The sequence below is a fragment of the Aspergillus multicolor genome (assembly GCF_047715735.1).
Source record: "Aspergillus multicolor strain CBS 133.54 unplaced genomic scaffold BDW74scaffold_47, whole genome shotgun sequence".
Lineage (NCBI taxonomy): Eukaryota > Fungi > Ascomycota > Eurotiomycetes > Eurotiales > Aspergillaceae > Aspergillus > Aspergillus multicolor.
The window spans coordinates 5669-25983 of NW_027395998.1; the positions used below are offsets into that span (position 1 = coordinate 5669).

The 20315-nt window shown below is 52.3% G+C and overlaps 7 protein-coding genes across 7 annotated transcripts; 2 read left to right on the forward strand and 5 right to left on the reverse strand.

Annotated features, from left to right (window-relative positions):
- Nucleotides 1-1071: 1071 nt before the first annotated feature.
- Nucleotides 1072-5478, reverse strand: BDW74DRAFT_188962 (uncharacterized protein; the record flags this gene model as incomplete). The annotated part of the gene is made up of 5 exons (XM_073731854.1): nt 1072-1230; nt 2608-3520; nt 3581-3727; nt 3778-4315; nt 4356-5478. 5 exons carry the CDS (start codon nt 5476-5478, stop codon nt 1072-1074), a joined length of 2880 nt encoding a protein of 959 aa, XP_073578301.1.
- A 619-nt stretch (nt 5479-6097) lies between these two features.
- On the reverse strand, nt 6098-7967 carry BDW74DRAFT_183532 (uncharacterized protein; the record flags this gene model as incomplete). Its single annotated transcript, XM_073730533.1, has 5 exons — nt 6098-6621; nt 6701-7178; nt 7255-7299; nt 7369-7561; nt 7642-7967. The coding sequence occupies 5 exons, from the start codon at nt 7965-7967 to the stop codon at nt 6098-6100; spliced, it is 1566 nt and encodes a 521-aa protein (XP_073578302.1).
- Nucleotides 7968-8674: 707 nt separating this feature from the next.
- BDW74DRAFT_171391 (uncharacterized protein) lies at nt 8675-9986 on the reverse strand (the record flags this gene model as incomplete). The annotated part of the gene is made up of 4 exons (XM_073727298.1): nt 8675-8708; nt 8825-9244; nt 9298-9415; nt 9464-9986. The coding sequence occupies 4 exons, from the start codon at nt 9984-9986 to the stop codon at nt 8675-8677; spliced, it is 1095 nt and encodes a 364-aa protein (XP_073578303.1).
- A 5275-nt stretch (nt 9987-15261) lies between these two features.
- BDW74DRAFT_163200 (pirin family protein) lies at nt 15262-16255 on the forward strand (the record flags this gene model as incomplete). The annotated part of the gene is made up of 1 exon (XM_073726074.1): nt 15262-16255. A coding segment is annotated over exon 1 (575 nt), but the record flags the coding sequence as incomplete, so codon positions are not given.
- Nucleotides 16256-16287: 32 nt separating this feature from the next.
- On the reverse strand, nt 16288-17224 carry BDW74DRAFT_108769 (uncharacterized protein). The gene is made up of 2 exons (XM_073721723.1): nt 16904-17224; nt 16288-16850 (listed from the first exon to the last, which is right to left on the reverse strand). Exons 1-2 carry the CDS (start codon nt 17180-17182, stop codon nt 16347-16349), a joined length of 783 nt encoding a protein of 260 aa, XP_073578305.1. The 5' UTR covers nt 17183-17224; the 3' UTR covers nt 16288-16346.
- A 243-nt stretch (nt 17225-17467) lies between these two features.
- Nucleotides 17468-18528, reverse strand: BDW74DRAFT_171393 (uncharacterized protein; the record flags this gene model as incomplete). The annotated part of the gene is made up of 2 exons (XM_073727299.1): nt 17468-18294; nt 18465-18528. 2 exons carry the CDS (start codon nt 18526-18528, stop codon nt 17468-17470), a joined length of 891 nt encoding a protein of 296 aa, XP_073578306.1.
- A 623-nt stretch (nt 18529-19151) lies between these two features.
- Nucleotides 19152-20009, forward strand: BDW74DRAFT_183536 (uncharacterized protein; the record flags this gene model as incomplete). Its single annotated transcript, XM_073730534.1, has 1 exon — nt 19152-20009. The coding sequence occupies one exon, from the start codon at nt 19152-19154 to the stop codon at nt 20007-20009; it is 858 nt and encodes a 285-aa protein (XP_073578307.1).
- Between the last annotated feature and the right edge of the window lie 306 nt (nt 20010-20315).

Below are 20315 nucleotides of genomic sequence, written 5' to 3' on the forward strand. Positions count from 1 at the left end.
GAGGGAGACGGGATAGATGGTGAGTGTTGCGTTTCTGTTTAAAATGGCAGTGTTCCCCATCCATGGACACGTCAACGATCGACACACTGGAATGTGATATCTCTTGCTCATGCACATAATATGCAATCTGCAAACGCAGGTGATCGCAATGACCTCATCACTGCCAAGAAGTACCAATTTACTCCAGCGCCGAGTGTAGTAGAGGGAGCCCGGCTGTGATTTGCGCTTCGCTAGCATTACATTCATGGTGTAGAAAGAGAAAGCTATTAGCTAGCAGCATGCTACCACCTGCAATCTCTGTGGAATACACCGTACGCTTCCCTGATAGGAACGGTGTCTGCTTCAAAGACGATAATGGAGGAGCTGCATTCGCATGGTTAACTATCAACCTTGGAAGCAACACATGTACTAAAATCTTGTATAGTGGGCTGTCAGTAAGCAGTGTGATATACTCGCCTGTTTGCAGGCTAACAGTGGGTATTTGTAATTAGCCATTAACGTGGAGTCACCCTGAGCTGGTAGTTCAAGAAATATGAAGGAATATGGGAGCTACAGCGTTATCCTGTACGATAATGTATTGTGATGGTATACCTAGCCGGTTCTTATCTGCAGGTGGCGTCGAGGGGCCCTCTCGGAGCGACATGGTTGATTCTTCCTATATATCCATGCATTTCTAGATCATAGAACCGGACGCCCGCACGGGTTGAGCCTTAGCATATCATGAATCCTGAAAATACTAAAAATATATTACTTCCTGCACACTACAGGCTGCAATGATGGGCTGTTCATCCTCTAATCACCGCATAACCCTGAGATTTCAACCAAAAACTGTATAAAAGCCACATATCTGCACTGCATCGGCAACCGGAGATAGAACAGACCAGCTTTCCAGATAAGAACGTACAGACAGAGAAGTATACTTTGGAAACTTCTGTATCGCTTTGTGTAATCAATTGGAGACGACTTCAATCGTAGTATGATATTCACCTCGGGTCTATCATACCCAGGTATACAAGGAAGTTCGCCGGGTAGATCTCTGTATGTAACATAACCTCCCTAAACTACCATTCTCTAACATGCTCGCCCTTCAACAACCCCCTTCAGCAGTCGGAAAACCTCCATATAACCCTTCCGCTTAGCGTACTGCATCGTCGACCGGCGCCCGTTCCTTCGCCATACCGGATCCGCGCCGGCAGCAAGGAGAATCGTAACCATTTCGACGTCGTTATTCTCCACGGCATATAGCAGAGCCTTGTGCTCAACTATTGTCGCACACGCGGGCTGGAGTCTGTATTTCCGACGCAGTCGGGCGACGCGACGACTTTCCTTTCCCCGGGCCTGTGCGTTTTTCTGCATCGAGTTTGAAGATCCCTGCAGCTCGGTTCTGCTCTTTCGGCAAGTGCCAGGTTGAAGCTCAGGTTCAATAGCCCGCCGGCGGAGCAACAGCTTGGTGATCCTGTGTTTGCCTCGGCGCGCTGCAATAAACAGGGGGTTGTCATTCGGGTGCTCCGAAGGTGCGGCGGTGCTCGCTCCAGCTGCGATCAATAGCGCTGCGGCTTCATCGTGGTCTTTTAGCAGTGCATGGGTGACGGGGGTATGTCCACAATGGGTTTCTTCAACATCCCAATTAATGACGCGCGCAACGAGCAGCTTTATAATGCCGGTGTGACCTGTTCTAGCTGCCCATAGCCCGATCGTCAGTCCTTGCGAGTCCCGGAGGTGAGAATCTATCGGGCAGGTTAGGGTTTCGAGATGACGAGCGGTGCGCTCCAACTCCTCGCTCACGACGGTTCGCAGGAGTCTCTTGTCATTATTGCTCCACCGTGTATTATCCCTTCCCTGATGGGAGAGGAGAAGGCGCACGACGGGTATGTTCTCAGCCTGGGCAGCGATGAGCAGCGCGCTTTGGCCAAATTTGTCCAGGGAGTAGGTATTTAACTGAGGGTATTGTAAAAGACGCCTCATCAAGTCCTCACCCGCTGCCAATGCGGCAATATGCACCACGGTCTCTCCGCACCGACTATGGGTAGTCACGTCGGAGCCATGGTCCAACATGATACATGCTGCACCCATATGTCCGGCAAATATTGCACAAGCAAGCACCGAATGGCCCCAAGAATCCTGTTGCTCTATGTCCATCTTAGCTGTGGATAATATAGTCTCTGTTATCTCATCACGCCAGCTTTGAACTGCGAGGTGGAGGGCTGTACGCCCGTCGTTGTCGACAGCATTGATCTCAATGTCTTCCTGAGATAGCAGAAACTCCACCATTGGTTTATATCCGTTGCTCACTGCGAGCATCAATGGTGTACGGCCATCTGGAGTTCGTGAATTGCGGTCGACTTTACCAGTTTGAAGCATCAGGTTCACCAGCTTCACATTGTCGCCTGCTGCAGCGTGCCCCAAGGGTGTCAGCCCATCGTTATCCACAGCATTTAGATCAGCTTCGGGGTTAGAAAGGAGGAGGCCCAGCATATCTGTGTCGCCCCAGTCACATGCGATGGCCAGTGGTGTCATCCCATCGGCGTCCTTGCTGTTTATGAGCAGACGGCGGTGTCTGACGAGCTGTTTGACGATTTGTATATGCCCGTAGCACATGGCAGCTACCAAAGAGGTCTCCTGAAACGGGCCCCTAGCGTTGACGTCAATTCTCTCTTCAGCCAGCAGGCGCCGTAATGCTTTCTCGCTCCCATTCGCTGCTGCCCACCACAGAGGCGTGGCACCTCGTTTATCCTGGTCGTTGACATTGTACGCGCTTTCCAGAAGCTGGTCGATGATCCGATCAAGGTCAAAATGAGCAGCCAAATGGCAGGCTGTCCCGCCTCTCAACCACATTTGCTCCAGGTCATATGCGTCGTCCGGGCGCTCCATCCCCAGACACATGAGGTACCTAACTTTGCTGGAATTTAGAGAGTGTATGATGATTTGTTCATCCTCAGTTGAGACTCCCTGCGCATGATATCCCCAGTAGTTGGCGGCATAATCCCAGAGAACGTATTTCTTCTTCTTCGAGTCGAGACCAACGGAGCGCACCGACTCGGGACGGTCCCAGTCGACCAAGTCGAGCGATAGGTACTGGATACAGGTTCTTAAGATGTCCATTTGGGCGTCGGGGAACCATTCCATACCAGTGCTTTCCAGGTATTCGTGCGCCGTATAGTGCACCAGACGGATAACGTTGCTTTCTGCATCAAGGACAACAAGGCCAACGCATACCGCCACTATGTCGTCCAAAGTTGGCATACCATCTTTACAGAATCTCGTATCGGAAGGTCTTAGCGTAAGGGCATGCTGAAGCTCCTTCGGCTCAAGTGGTCTTCTGGCGTAAGTCAGCCAGTACAATATCTTCTTCGCCAGCTGCTGATCCCCCATATCCTGCTGTTCAATCCGCCTCATAGTCTGGGCAAACGTGCTGGAGTAGGTATTGGTGCCACGGGCAAATGTGTGAATTGCATCATTGATGTCCCTTGGCATTCGTAACGTGCTCAAATAAATGAGGTACAGATGCGCCAGTAGAAACCTGCAAGCCGGTTAACTTGGTGTCACTTTCGAATTTTGGTCTAACACAGTGAGAACTAACATGCCGTCGACCGCTTCGAGCACCTTTTGCTTAACTCCGGCCTTCAACTGACCCTTCTGCCGTGCCAGGGTTTCTGAAGCTCCTATATACCCGTCGACATATGACCCGATGTCCCCGGTGGTTGCCTGAATCTCCACGGACGTCAAGCTGGTTATGCCGGTTAGTGTTCCTGAAGTCGTCCGAGCTCCTGCATGAACTTTGCGCGCATGTTGATGGTCGAGGGGCATTCGTCCAAGGCATCAACAACGAGGAACGCACGCGACCAGCGGGATAAAGACGCCTCAAGGCAGCATGAGAGCTCTCTGATCGAAGGGCGGCCGCTCTTGGTGCGGTGGCTTCTGTATAGTGTGTATAGAGACTCCGGTAGCGGTTGTTGTTGTTCCGCCAGCTGGCGGAGAAGAATAGCCAGAGTGTTGGCAATATTGTTGTTTCTTTCTCTGAAGTCGAAGTAGATGAAGCAGACCGCGATGGTCGGGTCCATGCGAGCACGATGCCTGAAAAAGTCGATAACCAGTGTGCTGATCATGGTCTTGCCCGCACCGGGCATCCCATAACAAAAGAGACGTTTCTTACGGCCGTCCACAAATTCCTGAAACTGTTCGGAGTTCAGGAACCATTGGCCGGTGCCTTGTTGGAGCCTGTCCAGGTGATCCACATGTCGAGACTCAAACGTTTCGGTCGTGAGCCAGTTGAGGACATCTAAATCCTGACCGTCGCGTTCCAGCATCTTGTTCCCTGTTAACACGGAGTTAGCGATACTTCCTATACCAGGGACGACTGGGGGTCTCGCCGTGGAGCCTGACACCCCCCACGCTCAGAGGCACGTAGTCGAGGAGAAGCTTCGCATATGCAGCTGCGGCCGCAGCAGCGTACGCATGCCATTCATCGTTCTTGTGCTGATCAGCGCAGTCCGAAACCCCTCGAATGACTAGCCCGCTGAAGTTGTTCATCACCCCTGCGGCCTCCATGTCGAAGCAGATAGCCCCGAATTGCCGGTGGATTTCCTCCCGGAATCCGCGGTCCTTGCACACGGTATTCCCGGACGCGATCGTACCGTAGTGAATATGTGGCTCGTTCTCAGGGCGCCTCGATCGGGAGTGCGAAAGCTTGACGTCCCTGCCTCCGGGGCAGGGCGCGCCGACTAGACAAGGATGACATAGGCGATCAGTGTCCCTATCCGGGCGGATGAAGCGTGTGTGGGCAGGATTGTCATTGATCGTGGCCTCGATGTACTCCTTCACTTTCGGGGCCGTGACTTGATGCTCCGCTCGCAACTGGCTGAGGGCAGAGCGCGATATCTTCGGGGGTTTGTCTTGATGCCCAGTATTCAGCTTTCGTCCTCCGTCAAGACGCTTCCCTAGTTCGTAGTCGACAACTCTCGTCCCGACAACGACATCCCCAAGACGAATGTCCAGGGGGTTGTCTCCGGTGAAGTGAGGAATTCCCGCCCCGATCCCGACGAAAAGGCCAATCTTCAAGTTTGGGAAAGTGGACCACATGGCTCCTGCCACATTTGCTGCAGATGACGTCCCATACTCGTCGGAAGGCAGGCACGCGATTGCAACATTGAATTGTCCAATGCGCCCGAGGATGTACGCGTTGTGGTCACCTTCGGGATGGACCTGGGGATCGCCATGCCTTTCATCAAGCATCCCCTTAGCAGCCGCCAGCTCGATGCTTAAGGCGCAGATCCAGCCGACCGTGTATGCCACATTGGGATAGCTTGATATTTGTCGCTCCGAACCATATTCCAGAGGTCTTGAGCGACCGGTAGGTTCAAGCTGCACGCCTACCGCTATTTCACAAGGTGCCCCCAACCCACGGTCGGCGGGCTTCTCCTTGCGTCGCTTGCGAGACCCGGCACTGTGCTTTGTCTCGTTGGACTTTCGTTTCGGCATATTTATGCGGACAGTGGTGGACGATTACCAACTTTCTTAGAAGTTTCTGAGACGATAGGAAGAAGGGACGACGGATCTCTCTGCCTTTCAGCTGACGTTGCGCACATCCCCTCGCCCAGCCTGGTCGATCCTTACCTGCGCGAATGAGAGCTGCAGCTAGAGGGCTGAACCACACCAGGCTGAATCGCCAGTCGGCTCCATTGATTGGCTGCCCTGGAGTAGTCGAAGGCTATACAGATTCGAAGCAGTACGTGATGGCATTGGGTTCGCCAAACTCGAGAGATTTCTACTGTAGCAGGTCGGCTTTCCTGAACAGTTCATGCGCACAACCAATCCCGCCACCGATTAACTTGCATGGCTAGAGTACCTTAAAACTGCTGGGCATTGGACTGTCGAGAGGATTTATAGGCTAGGTTTCCTCGAGGCGATACGATACAATATATACATTTGTAGCTACCATCTATAGAAATGAGTAATATGGAGTCAGCAACTCTAAATCAACCCAATGTGAGAACCACAACAGCTCGATTCATTGAAACTCGACTCTACCGTCTATCATACTACCTCGATATCCCATATCTAGGACTATCACACAATTCTAATAGCTTCGCTTCCCCCCCTACCCCGTCTTAAACCTCACCGGCCCCGCCCAACTCCTAAGCCCCTTCCCAGCAACCTGCAAAAAGACAATCAAAAGCAACGCAAAGCCACAAATCCCCGTCATAGTCCCAAACTGCCTCTTCGCACCCTGGTCCCCAGCCCACGTAACCATAAAATAAGAGACCACGAATCCCCCCGTCGTCCGTCCAAAGTTAATCCACGCCGCTACCTCGCCGCTCGCCTCGGGATAGGAATCAAGAACATACGCGTTGATCGCAACGGTGACAATCATGATCCCGAAAACGTAGAGCCCCCAGCCGAGCGCTGCGATCATGTAGTGGTAGCCTTCTTCCAGCGCAAAGCCGAGCAGGATTAGGCCGGCGAACATGAACGGGGTTGCGATGTAGATTGCCAATAATCTGGCTTCGGGTTCGAGACGTCCGGCGTTACGCTGGAGGTAGATGCGTGCCATGCTGTCGTGTAGCCAGTGGCCGGTTATCTCGCCGAGGATTGCGGCCACGATCGGGGTGAAGTAGAAGAATCCTACACAGTATACCATATCAACACTGCACCTTTCCATGGAATGAAAACGTGGGCACGGAAAAGGAGGGGGTGGACATACCAATCTGCTTACTCTGAAACCCATAGAGCGGGCCCAGGAAGATACTCAGCGTAGTATTAATACCCACGACCCACGCAAACGTCAGGAGGTAGTACACCGTCGCAATTAAGACCACAGGCTTAAGGATAACCATAACCGGCCTCATGGCCGCATCTTTCACGGTGTTAATGATATACCCAGATTGCCGCTGCTGGATTCCAACCATCCTCTTCCACCTGGCTGCATTGGGAATAAGCTCGTAGCTCTTATTGCGGCGATCATAGTACGTCTCCTCCACGAAGAGCGCGATTGCAATCAAGCACAAACCGGTTTCAATGGCGTACACACCAAACGCCCACTGCCAGATCTGCGTTGTGGTTATGAATGCCGCGAAGAGCGGACCCATGTACGGCGATAGCACGATGAACGCGCTCCAGATGTTGATTTTGCGCGGGTGCTCGTGGAAGAAGAACATGTCTTTTATGAACATGAGGCCGCCCTACAACGGACCACGTTAGCTTTCTTCCGCACTAATGGAACTGGAGAGAGGGAAGGGTGGGGTGGGATTGACGTACACCCTGCGCAACGGTCGAGAAGAAACCGTTGAGAATCCGAGCAGCCTGCACAACGCCTTATTAGCCTCGCCTGTCCAAGATAATAGCATAGAAGTAAATAGGTAATAGACGTACCATAAAAGACTCAAAGCTCGCCGCAGCCGCACACCAAATAGCCGTGGCAAGGGCCAGCACCACGAACCAGAATAAGACCGGGAAGCGTCCAAAGTACGCCGATAATGCGACGACGAAGGGCCCGCCAGCGCCCAGCATGAAGACGTTGCCCACCTGCGAGTGGTTGACGTGGTCTTGGGTCATGTTCCACGCCCTGCGCGTCCGTTAGCACCATCATTTTCCGATTGCAGCAGTGGGTATGGGGGTCCGAGTGTGAAGGGGTGAGTGGCGTACGCAGCCTGCGGAATAAGCGTAACCGCCCCCGTAGCACTGCCATAATCAGGTAGGAAGGCTGTCGCTGAGACAATGATGAGGATGAGGTGTTTACGAAAGGAAGACCAGTTCAGCGGGTCGTTGGGCGAGTCACTTGGTTGCGGGATTAGGACTGTCTTGCCGTCGGGGGTGGTCTTGAGGTGTTGGTGCGAGCCGTGTACTGCGGCCACGAGGCTGCTGTCAAGGATGTAGCCCTCCCGCTCGCCGATTTCTTCGAGGTTCACGGTTTCAGAGACTTTTTCTTCGTCCGTGCTTGTGGGGGTTTGGGTTGGTTTGGGGGAGTCCATTGTGCTGTCTCGGGCTGTGATGAGCAGATGGAAGGAGGAGGGAGAGGGTAAGGAATAGGAAAAGCGCGCAAGGAGAGGAGAAGAAGGAGGACAGTCTAGCCGGCCACTCTAAATACAGGGAAACTGGCGAGGATCTCAAAATGCTTCCCTTCGGGAGAAAAGACGTCGCGAGCTGCCGGTCTGTGCGGAGATATCCACATGCATCTGAGTTCCCAAGTTTCGTTGAAGCCGGCCGGTTGACAACCCTAATTTGCGGAGATGCACTATGTACAGCACGCTACGGGAGAAACGTTTCAGCCAAAGCAGCCTATAACCCGGCCCTCAAGACCTTGAGCAAAGTCCAATGCACCTAATGTAATCCGCGACAATCCACAGCCTTGGAAGCACATCTGAACCAGCACGATTCCTGGCAGCCGTGGTTCTAGAAGGTCGATATTACGCATCCCCCTCAAACCCCCTGTGCGGCGTAGCTGGCGTACATAGCTCTAGCAAACTAGCGCCAATTCCACTGCAACCGCGGGACAGCTAGCACGAAGCGAAATGAGTGGCTGTCCAAGACGACAAGGGTGCTTGACACCGCCAAGCCGACCGGGGTAGACCGAGGGTGCACGGGGGTGGCTCCATTAGCGTAGGGATCGGCGGGGGATGCACCAGGAGGTCTTTGGAGGTCTACAGCGATTGGCGGATCTTGCTCGGTTAATTTCCACCTAGATTAAGACGTGAGTGAAATTCCACGTCTTCCTCGCCAAAATCGTAGAACAAAGAAAGAAAGGAAACGTTGTTTGTAGGGAAGTTAATGTACATTGAATTTTCGACCATGCCCGGTCTCATCTCCGTCTCCATCCCCATCCTCCGACCCCGTCTGCGTCTGCACATGAATCTCCGTCGTCATCAGTATCCCTTGTCCCGCCTCCGTCGTCGCGATGATGGGATCTTCGCTGTCACTATCTCCGTCCCCGCGCGCCCTAGTCCAGGCGAGTGGGTACGCGTCCGGCTCGCCCTTGCCACCTCCGCTCGCGTATCCCTCGTAATGCGGGTGGGGATGAGATGCACCTGCACTCTGGCCGGGTTTATTGTTCGAGCTGGATTTCTTGCTCGTGCGTTGGCGGACTACGATATTGAAGAGGGGCGTTAGTGTGGGTATGCACGCTGCTAAGATTATCAAGTACTGTTCCACTGCGATCCAGATTGTGAGGTCGACTGTGTCCCAGGGGTAGTCGGCTCGGGCGGAGAGGGAGGCCAGGTTGATTGTTTTGACAATGGCGGCGATCATGGCGCTGTCTTCGTTAGCATGTTGGAGAGAGGCTGGCACCCTAAGGGAAGAGCGTACATGATTCCCAGCGACAGCACACATCCCAGCCCGATCTTGACTTTCAGCGGCATTTGCAGGCCGTAGATTGTTGTTAAAGGGTAGACTGCCAGGACGAGGTCCGAGAGGGCAGAGAATGCTGCTTCCATTAGCATTGCACACCGACAAAGGGGACGGTGACACATACACCCCTGAAAAAACGCATAATTCTTCTGCAAATCCGGATCCCAACAACTACCCCCAAGCTCACTATCCCAAAGTCTCGCCGTCGGGGTACACTGCCCATAAATTGTAAACACACACGCCGAGTTGACCAACGTCAACAACACGATTCCTGCATACATAACAGGCTTATGATGCTTGACTTTTTGTATGATTCTCAGCAAGAAAATCGCAACAGACACCTTCCCCCAGTTCGTCGACATGACGTGGAATCCCTGCGACAGCCAGTTGAACTTGGTGCTCTGGATCTCCTGGTACCGGGTTAGATCTGAGGCATGCCGACCTGTTCCGTAGTGCGCGCTGATGGTTGCGAAGATGCTGTTTATGCTTGCGCAGAGGAACGCGAGGATTATCAATGGGTCGTCCCACCCCCAGGACTTGATGACGCGTGTGCGTACCCAAATGCGCAGGGCGATCAGCATCAGGCAGAGGGTGAAGAGGGGCCATTCGACGGCGAAGATTACCCAGCCGCGGTCTGGGGTGGCCATGATGATATGACAATGGGGTTGGTGATTTGATTTGGTTGATGTAGCTGTTAAGTAACGGCGACGGTGTTCTTGATCGGACTTCCTTTTGCTCCAAGGGCAGCCTTAAACGCACGGTATGCTGTGTTTCGAGGTCCTAATCACATCGGGTTCAGGCTTAATCTGGTCGGTGTGGGTATGTAAAGTTCGACTGGTATTCCTTCGAGATTCCTGCTAGGCCCATGTAGGGTCGGGGGTTGTTTTCCCGCCTTCTAATAGCAGAGTCGCATTTGTCGTTGCTTCGGACGCGGCAGAATCTACCAAGTACCCTGTCAGTCCCCGTCCATTATCGGTTCTGTTCGGTTGGGCTAGATGCCTCTTGTATCGATCTAGGGCTAAGTATAGCACCGTGCTGACGCCGAGGATCAATCGATGGCGCTAGGATACGGACACGGGATGTGGACAGGGATTTTCGCAGGCGCCTGGGCAAATCTCCACCAATCGTTTACGAGCTATTACTTGGCAGCATGCTAACCGAGGGACGCCAAACCTATAATACCATAACAAGGTGTATAGATTAATCCTTTTTAATCTAGTGGTAAAGGCGCTCCTGCGTTTCATATGGAGGATGTACGTAACCGAGGCATCTTGTTTCATCTTCTTGCGTGCATCTTGTATGCCTATCTTCCACCGTGGATATGTCTCATTCTCGTGTTACACTGTCCGGGCCGGTCCGCAGTGGGAATCTGTGCCCACTGTCCATTAATCTTTCAAATATTTCGAGGCCACTTGTTGGCAAATCATCCGGTCCTCTCTCAATGCACCATGGCATTTGCTGCTCGTCTACGGTGATATACATTAGATATATTGGCCCGGACACTCAAAGTAAGGTTCTATGGGGTCGGCGGTGTTGCCAGCCCTGGGTAGTTTCGCCTTAACCAGGCTCTTTGCAGGGGTCCGCATGATTTGGCGCACACTGACATATGAACATGTATAGTTTGGGCGGCGTATTTGGTGGGCAATACGACAAACAGTTCCTTGCCCCGACCTTCCGTCCTATGAAGCACACCATGGGAATTTGTCGGGCAGGGGTTAAGTCTCAATCCGAGACGGTTGTAATTCTCGCGTGCTCTGTCTGGCGGCTGAGTTTGGTTGGCTTGCTGTCTTCAGTCCCGTGCTTTCGTCGCACGCGGTCCCTGTAGTCGTGACTTCTCGCTGGCTAGCTGGAGGACGCGCTGTCTCCCTTTGATGACACTCGCTTCTCGCCTAGAGCTAAATTGGACGCTCCAGGCCTAGTAATCCACACTCTCGACGGTAATCCAGCGCTCCAGCGATAGATTGGATGGCACCGGCGCTTCTAGTCTGAATCAGGCAAAGGATCACCTGTAGCCTGAGCGGCGAGGACACACCAGTGCATGCAAGGGAGAGAGCTGAAGAGCAGTGGACCCTCGACCCGTTGAAAAACTCTCAACTCCCTCCTTTTCTTCTCCCGCAAGTACTTCTGACGATGTATATCGTGGTTACTGGGGCGGTTCTCCTTGTGCGCTCACGCGCGCAGGGCTGAATCCCAACTTGCCAGCATTGTTCTTTCATTTGACTGATACCTACCTAGGTACTAGATGACCGCATCATCAGAGAGACACCTGCAAACAAGAGAAGCTGCCATATATAGAGTAAACGTTCGGTACATTCTGATCCTTTCAACTATCAATAGCTGAGAATAAGCAAATGGAATCCAGTCCCATGGCAATCTGTGGACTAAACTGCAATCACAAAAGCCTCGAAAAATAAAAAAAGCTCAGACTTCGCAGAATCATAGGTCACTGCCAACAGAACAAATCCTCCATAGATATGAATACCCAAGCAGGCCCTTCAACTACCATACCATACCATACCTTAGCAGTGCAATTCACCACACCGCTTACACGAATCCCTTGGACCATAAACACAAGTCCTCCCAGACGGATTGCACTCGTAGACATAGCCATTCTTGCAATACCTGTTAATGTCTTCGTCTCCGCAAAATTGACCCCGGACGCCGTTGCACCGGCACCTCGAATCATCACATCGCCTCTTCTCGAGCTATTCAACGTAAAGTATTAGAGACTAAACACCCCGGTCCTAGGATCGCTATCCATTGGTATGGTATTGGTACGTACTTCAATTGCCTCATTCACGGCTCTCCCCAAAAGGGCATCATCAGCGGGTTCGGGGGCAGGAGCCGGGCCGGGCTCGAGTGGATGGGGTCCAGCCAGGGCAAGAAGGCCCAGGGTAGAAACTACAAGGGCAGTTGCGAGCTGTGGGTGAGGCGTTGTTAGCCATGGTAATTGAGACAATAAAGCCCGACAGGTACAGGCCAGGATCAAAGTCTATGGAAAGGATTGGAACCTTCATGATAGCGCAGAGTTGGCTTGGTTTGAGGAAACGGCGGGGGCTGTTGGATATGGAGGAAAAGTGCTTGAACCTTGGAACGCAACAGCTGCGACTGACTCTGTCGCGTTCCATGCACCTTATATATGTCTCTTCCAGGGGCGGGGCAAGTAGAGGATGACCCAGACCTAGGTAGGAGATTATGGCTTCTTGCTCTATGACTCTGGGTTTACCGGGGCTGGCCATTCACATCGTCCTGTTCCTCAATTGCAGCAGTACTATACCCTACATCTTTTGGCCGCGTGATGGCCCAACACCCTCAAGGTCGAGTTTTTGGAAGGTATGGTAGTATAATATTACGTTTTCCAAGGTTCTCGTTTCGCCTTGCCAGTTCTGTTCAGAGGCTTGGTGGAGGCCTGAGACAGTGCCTTGTCCACCTTCAGCTGCTCACTCATAGCTCTAGCGGGCACTACCAGAATTACTATGGCTATACCATATAGTACTCTTCTGCCACATGGTGTGTCCCATTGTCCAATACGCGCAACAATAACGTGGTTCTTGCCCAGACGCGCCAACTCAGTATTCTATTCTATTTTAGCTCCATCAAGTCCTTCCCATCGGGTCCTCAGGTTCCAGTTCGTTCGCGTCTTTCGACAGAAATTGTCACACTAAACGCTCTAGCTAGCCTACGTATGAAGTTCACCCCAGCTTCTGTCGTACAACACCTCGTATCAGTCGTGGTACTACTCCTCGTATATGTATGCTACCCTAACTAGGGTAACTAATTAGGCTAGCCTGGTGGCGCTCAAGCTTTCTTATATGCAGGGCGGATGGTGTAATCGCAGCTGACTCTTGCGCGATTTTTAACGACAATTTCACCGATGGTTCTACGGACACGGGGCTAGCAGATCTGATCGAAGAATTTATTTTGAAGGGTCCGGGTTTACAGGTACCAGAGGTACCTACAGTACGTGTAGACAAACGGTCTCTTTCCTCCGCATTGCGATACCAGCATCTGAATATAAGCCGGACCATCTGGCCCTATCAATGGTATGGTACCTATACTCCTAGCGCAAGCCGTTGGGCCCTGTTACCATACCTACCCATAGGTCAAGCATGAACCAAACGCCAGTATTGTCGCAGCCAACCTTTCTTCAATGCCAGTTGTGTCAGCATAGTACCATATATTAAAATGTACCCTACCCATCTTCCAGCGCGTGGTCCTGCCAGCCAGGGCCGATCCTGCACGTAATTGCCCCGCGTGCAACGCTACTATGGTATCCCCAGAACCAAGGGGCTAGATCGGTCTACAGCCCCAGATCTTCGTACCCTGTTAGGTAGGGGTGTTGAACGAGAACACCGCTGCTTGTCGCCGTATCGATGATGCTTGGTGCGTGGGCGACGACAACCGTAGGTAGGTTTTCTTTAGGCGCTATCTTCAGGATGGTGATTTGGGGGGCCACTGGGTGGAAGTAGGTTAAACTTCTTGGAGTCATGACAGCTATTGGGGGGGGGCAGCAGACGGCGAAGTTTCGTGTGTGGCGTTAGGTGCAGGGCATGAGGTCACGGCTTGTAGTACCTTACGGTCATTTGCGCACAGCCCGGAGTTTGTTGCTTGGATTCACTGGACCCGGACTCGGCACTGGCTGCGCGGCGCAGATGTCAGCTACGTAATACGATAGACAGACACCCAGTGCTGGAACGGTGACTTCAACTCTGGCGGTTGCATTGTAGTGGCTTGATTATGCTGCAGTAAGGGAGATTGAGGTAACAACGGTGGCTCGCAATCTAGGTACCTACTCAGTGTTGGCCTATGCCACTCGTGGCATTGGGCTCCCTTCCGATGCTTCCGGGCTGGATTCTCCAACTACCATGGTCACCTGCTTCTTCCAATCAAACTCAAGGCAAAACATGCCAACGAGCTATCTATGGGGAACCAAAAATACAGTTGAGAACCCATCAAGAGCTCCTGCTCCAGCTCCATGTCCCGGCCTCTATGGCCTGTTGCCTCCTTGGGTCCATGTCGTGCACCTTTACTTCCCAATCACGGATTCTCCGCCCAGTTTAACTCGACAGCAAAGTCATTACTGTATCTGCGTTCTTCATCATCGTCGCTGTACTGCCAGGCCTCAAGCTTCGCCCTCCGGCTACCCAGGGTGATACTAGGTAGTTCCGTTTTCCCGGCCCATCAGCCAACGTCCAGATTTTGAGTTAGGTAGCCTCTTTGTACATTGCAATTCGAAGACGGCTCATGTACATGTAGTCGCCCCTGGATGCCAGATATGTTTCGCATCACTGTTGCAGGTGGTAGTCAGATTGCTGTTGTAGAGACGGCGTTTCCTAGCAGGGGGGCCGCACAGGGCGCAGTTACCATGGCCAAGATTATAGGAAGACAGAGCCCAAGCCATAGCTTACTGGGTGGCCTACGAGAAAAGACATGCTAACTATTGGTATACACCCTCTGGCCTGTATATAGGGTCGTGCCACCGGGCTAATTAGCATCCCAGCCTGTAGATAGATAGATAGATTAGCATGACAGGCCGGGTGTCCCGTAGATGCAGGTCAGAGGATCTAACCGCAGAATTAGGTTGCTACTGCAGGTGGGAAGAACAGTCTTTAAAGAGAACCTAGCGCTCATTTACCCTCCTAGAGTAAGAGATTAAGGTTATCGCGATGTGGATGTTGGTGCAGAGAAGAGCTCCATTAATACCCTCTGATTTAGTGAATATATATATCTTACCACAGGGGGTACTCATGGTAATGATATGCAAACGCTTATTTAGATCTTCTCCACGTTTCTGGCTCAGTGTGGAATCGTCTTAATTAATCTCCTGTTTATTAGCTGATTCTTATAAACCCAAATCCTCACCATGGCCCAATGACCGCTGCTTATTCGAGCATTCCAAAGATACCCCGATCGCTCATGCTTAGCCGATGCTTATAAACAGACCCACACTCCACAGCCACACCCAAACTATAAGAACCCTGACCTCACCATTCCAACCTCAAAATTCGTAAAAAAAAAAAAGAACAATCATCATTTCATGGGCTCATCCTCTTCAACACCATATTCCATCATCCAGCACACATCTTCGAACAAGACTTCAACAATGTCCAAACCCCTCACCCACGCAAAGATCATCGCCCGCCGCTCCGCCGACCGCGGGTACGCCGAACACGGTGGGTGGCTGAAATCCTTCCACACCTTCTCGTTCGCGTCCTACTACGACCACAACTTTACGAATTTCGGGTCGCTGCGGGTGTTGAATGAAGACCGCGTCTCGGCAAGAAACGGCTTCCCGACGCATCCGCACCGCGACGCTGAGATCTTCAGCTACATTCTCTCAGGCGAGCTCACGCACCGCGATAGTATGGTACGGAAAGGGGCTGAGGGGGCGCAGGGAAAGGACTTTTACCGCATGAAGAGGGGCGATGTGCAGTTTACCACTGGCGGGACGGGGATTGCGCACAGCGAGCAGAATGAGAGTAATAAGCCCGTGCATTTTCTGCAGATTTGGGCGTTGCCGTGGAAGTACGGCTTGAAGCCGAATTATCATACGAGGACGTTTGATGAAGCAGAAAAAAAGAAGGGGTTTGTTCCGATTCTGTCTCCGCTTAAGGCGGGTGTTGAGGCGAGTCCTAAGGAGGAGGAGGAGGCTATTCCTGCTATCGACGGGACGATTCCGATTCACGCGGACTTTGTTATGGGGGCGGGGATTATTGAGCCCAAGGGCAGGTTTGAGTGGACGGTTGGCGCGAATGCCGTGAAGAAGACGAGGAAGAGGAATGTTTATGTGCATTTGCCTATGACCAAGGGTGGGAAGGCGAAGATTCGGTTGGATAATAGGGATGATGCTGTCCTTGAAGAGGGTGATGGGGCGTTTATCACGGGGGTCAATGCGGGGGATGTCCTTGGGGTTGAGAGTGTAGGGGAGGCAGAGGCAGAGGTTATTGTCTTGGATAGTGATTAGATCTCTGATTATGCCCTTGTCTTGTATTGTTAGGTAGTTAATGTTATGAAGGCCTTCCAAACCGAATACTACCAATGAAGAAACTCCAGAATAGAGTCAACATCCCAGCAACCATTGTGAACGGGACAGCGGCATTCTGAAGGTCACCTTTGTATCCCAGGGGGAACATCCAAAGGAAAAGGAAGATAACCATTGGCAGTAGGCAGACGACGTTGTAGGCCACAACCCATCGGAAACATACAATCTCCTGCGCGTAGATTCCCCAAAAAGGCTGTCGCTTGTCCCCGTGCTCCTCTAGCGGTGTCCTTTTCTTGGGTAGTAACTCCAGAGTACCTGCAGAACACCCCGTAGCTTTCTTACATCGGTGGAAAAGATGAACAGCCCAGGCGTTCGAGCGATAGCACGAGTAGAACCGAGTGTAGAACTCGTGGGCTGTTATTGGGGGAACGACGTCCATAGGATCTGGTCGGTACTCGTATTCATCTTTTGTTTTGGGATAGTCATGTTTTACTTTGGGGGCATACGCGGAGTCGTCAAACTTGGCAAACTGGCCGTAACGTGTCAGATTTTCGAGTAAACGGTGCTGAACAGTGCACGTACCTGGTAAAACTCACAGTGAGAATATCTCCAGAAGCTAAAGTAGTTCCGCAGCCACCCTCGAAGCCGGTAGTAGTCTGATCGCAGGCTCTGGAAGAACCGATCATCGTCCGACTGATGGGTTCGAATCTGCGAGAGGAAGATCCTATCATTCTGCCTGACCAGTAGAAGAACATATCGCTGTAGACTGGACGGAGACTGAAGAGATTTCAAGAAGCTGGGATTGACATTGACTGAGCGTGGCTGGTTTGGTATTGATGGAGGTGAAGGGCCTGGCTTCATCTGCTGGGCGAGGGTTGACCGTGAAGGTGGATTAGGTGTAAGGCTCTGGGACGACTCTTTTTCGAGAGAGGAGGCTGGGCTACCTTGGGTTCCAGGAGCGTGATCGAGTAACAGACTCAAACCCTGCATCCGGGGCATCTCGCTTTGATACTGTTGAAAGCATTGTTGTACTTGAGACATGACCGGAGAAGGTAGATCAAGCCACCGCTCTTCGCCGCAGGCCTGGTATGCATTGTCAGCGGGGGAATGCTTGGATTGCCGCTCTCATAGCATACGTACGCATAACTAAGAAACCCGGGCTTCGTCTGTGCTTCCAGCCAGGACCCTCATATAGGGTTTCAATGGCCACCAGTCCCACTTCATGCCAGACCAGGTCTCGACTGCTCCTTGGCAGCGATTCACCCATCCGCGTGTCTCCTGGGGGCCAAAGACCATACTCTGGGGATCAGCACAACGAAGCTCAGCAATGAACCGTGCCCAGTCGTATTGCCCACGCGTCGATACATCCGGGTGGATTGGGTTCGTGATCTTGGCGGCTAGTTTTTTGAGCCGTTGATGTAACTCTGGATATACGAAAGAGAAGAACTCGCGGCGTTGGATTTGAGCGGATTCACAAGTCATTAGTACACGACGTAGATGGCTCAAGTTCGGGAATTCAATGTCAAGGCTGTCGTCGTCTTCATCTTCGCTGTCACTCTCGGAATCTCGGTCATCATCAAGTGGTCCTCTCGTAGAATCACCGTTCGAACCGAGCCTCTCACGGATACGCGATACATAATCCTCGACCTTTTCGCGGTAGTCTCGCCTGTCGGGTAAAGCATCGAGGCGTAGAGTCGCAGCGCCATCGTCACCCGCAAGAACTGTGCAGAGTTGATAAGACGCGTTTCGCGCAAAGCGCCTAACAAAAGGCGCCAGTATCTGTCGGTCGTAAGGGTCTAGTGCCTGGTCGCTGCTCATATGTTTCGCACTCCGCTTCAAGACATGTCGCAGTTTGCTTTGTACTCTTTCAGGTTGGAACCTGTCGTTGTGCAGGGCGTCTTGGCAACATGAGACAACAAGTCGGTCCTCTGACAACAAGTCAACCAAAATACTGGTTCCAGCTTCTGTCAAGTCTTTGAAATTTGCGGAGGTGTGACTGGATCCTGTGGCCTCGGAAAATACACTGCTTGCTTCAGAAGCCTCAGACTCTACTTCTGCCCCCTCTGCGCCGACCCCGGGGACATCATCCCCACTATGAAAATGAGAGGCTTCATGGGGCCGGCTTCTAATTGCTTCTTCATACTCGTATGTGTCAGGATCCGATTGACGCGGAGGATCGACCAATGGGGTGCAACGGTCGCACCCATTGTGGCCGCAAACTGTACACCAACCAGTGGCCAAATAGGGATTTTTCATATTCATACAGACGTGACACATCCACCACTCGTGCATTGAGGGCCTCGCCATCGTTGGAGATGCGCAACGCTTGGAAGGGAATTATGGAGGGTGGGACTAGGTGCGGGAAGGGTACTACCGTACGGCATCAACTTGGTACCGCCGGAAGCAAAGTGCGATCGCTCTCCAAGAGTTCGATGGCAGGCTCGTAAGTCTTATAGGAGAGACCGCGGAAGGACCCATGCACGGCCGGGGCACAAGGCTACGGCGACAGTCATTGAATGATTGGTTGACTTACCGGTACGCCCGGAGGGCTCTTCCGCCTGTCAGCCTTGGGCAGTCTACAGCCAGCCACCTCGGTGCCCAAGCAAGGCTCCCAGTCGTATAGTATGAATCTTGTCGTGCTTGAGAGATAAGCTTGATTCCGTTTTAAAGCGGGTAAATGTGTAGAGCACTATGTTCACGGGTGTACAGGTTGATCCATGATGGAGAAGACAATATGGTTAGTGCCACTATAGTACGTATAAGTGCATGTACTGCCGTCGCTAATAGACCTGTAAATTGTCTAGTTATAGCCATGAGATTCATCCTCAGAATGCTTGACAACCCGGTCAGAGAATCCATCAAGGTAGTGGACAACGACACATGGCTCATCGGCCCTATTCTCCTGCACCGAACCGCGCGGCCACTCCGATACAGCAACCTGGTACGACCCTTTGGACGCAACACTAGCTATGAGGCCAGCAAGGCCGCAGATCCTCTACTGGCAGCAGTGCCATTGCCCCCTCGCGACTTTACGATTGCTCTGGTTCACGACGTGGGCGATGCCTACGCCGTCTGGTTGGTCGGCAACAGCGCCTTGTTGAAGGTGAAAATTAGAGTGGAAAATGTAACACCAGAGAACATGATAATCACATATGTCCACTCCAAAAATCCCAGCTTCGATGTTCCCCGTGTCCTTTATGCCGCGGAGACCGAGGACCGGTCTTACCTCTTCCTTACCCTCGTTGAAGGACGGACTCACGCCGACGCGTGGTCAACGCTCGGAGAAGGGTGGAGAACACATTATGTTAACTCTATCGCGAATGCTTGCAAGGAGATGGGATCGTGGAAGCGCGACGACGAGAATCTGAGACTCGGAGGAGTCGACGGCCGGGGTGTGCGAGAGGGCTATCTCAACCAAATCCATCAGGCCGGCGAGCCCGACTTCAAACCCGGCACGCTCCTGAAGAACTGCCAAACGATCGGGCTGCATGGCTCGCAGCTCGTTTTCTGCCATCTAGACCTTGGCCCCGGGACCATCATCGTCGAAAATGTCCCCGTTACCGGCTCGATCAGAATCATCGACTGGGAAATTGCCGGCTTCTTCCCGAGAGGTTGGATCCGCACAAAGTTTCGGGTGAGCTCCGGACTTGACCTCCCGGATATCGCTGGCGTTGATCCAAAAGACTGAGGGCGACGGGTGCAGATACGGCTTGGAGAGATGGGGTGTGACGAACATGTCGATAAATGGCATGCATGGTGTTTCCAGAATTGTGAGGGTGGATGGTGAGGCAGGAATTAAATGGAAGGGTTGAAGTCAATCTTTATAATCGTGTCTGCACCTAATTAACGCGGTCAGATGGATTGACACAATCCCACCTAACTCATTGCTTCAAGATGAAAGCCCTGAAAAGGTAGCAAATATCGTGTCGCCAGGAGATGGTCCCTGGTAGGTCCTCAGTTGCAACTTATTGTGTCTATTTATACAGCTCACGGG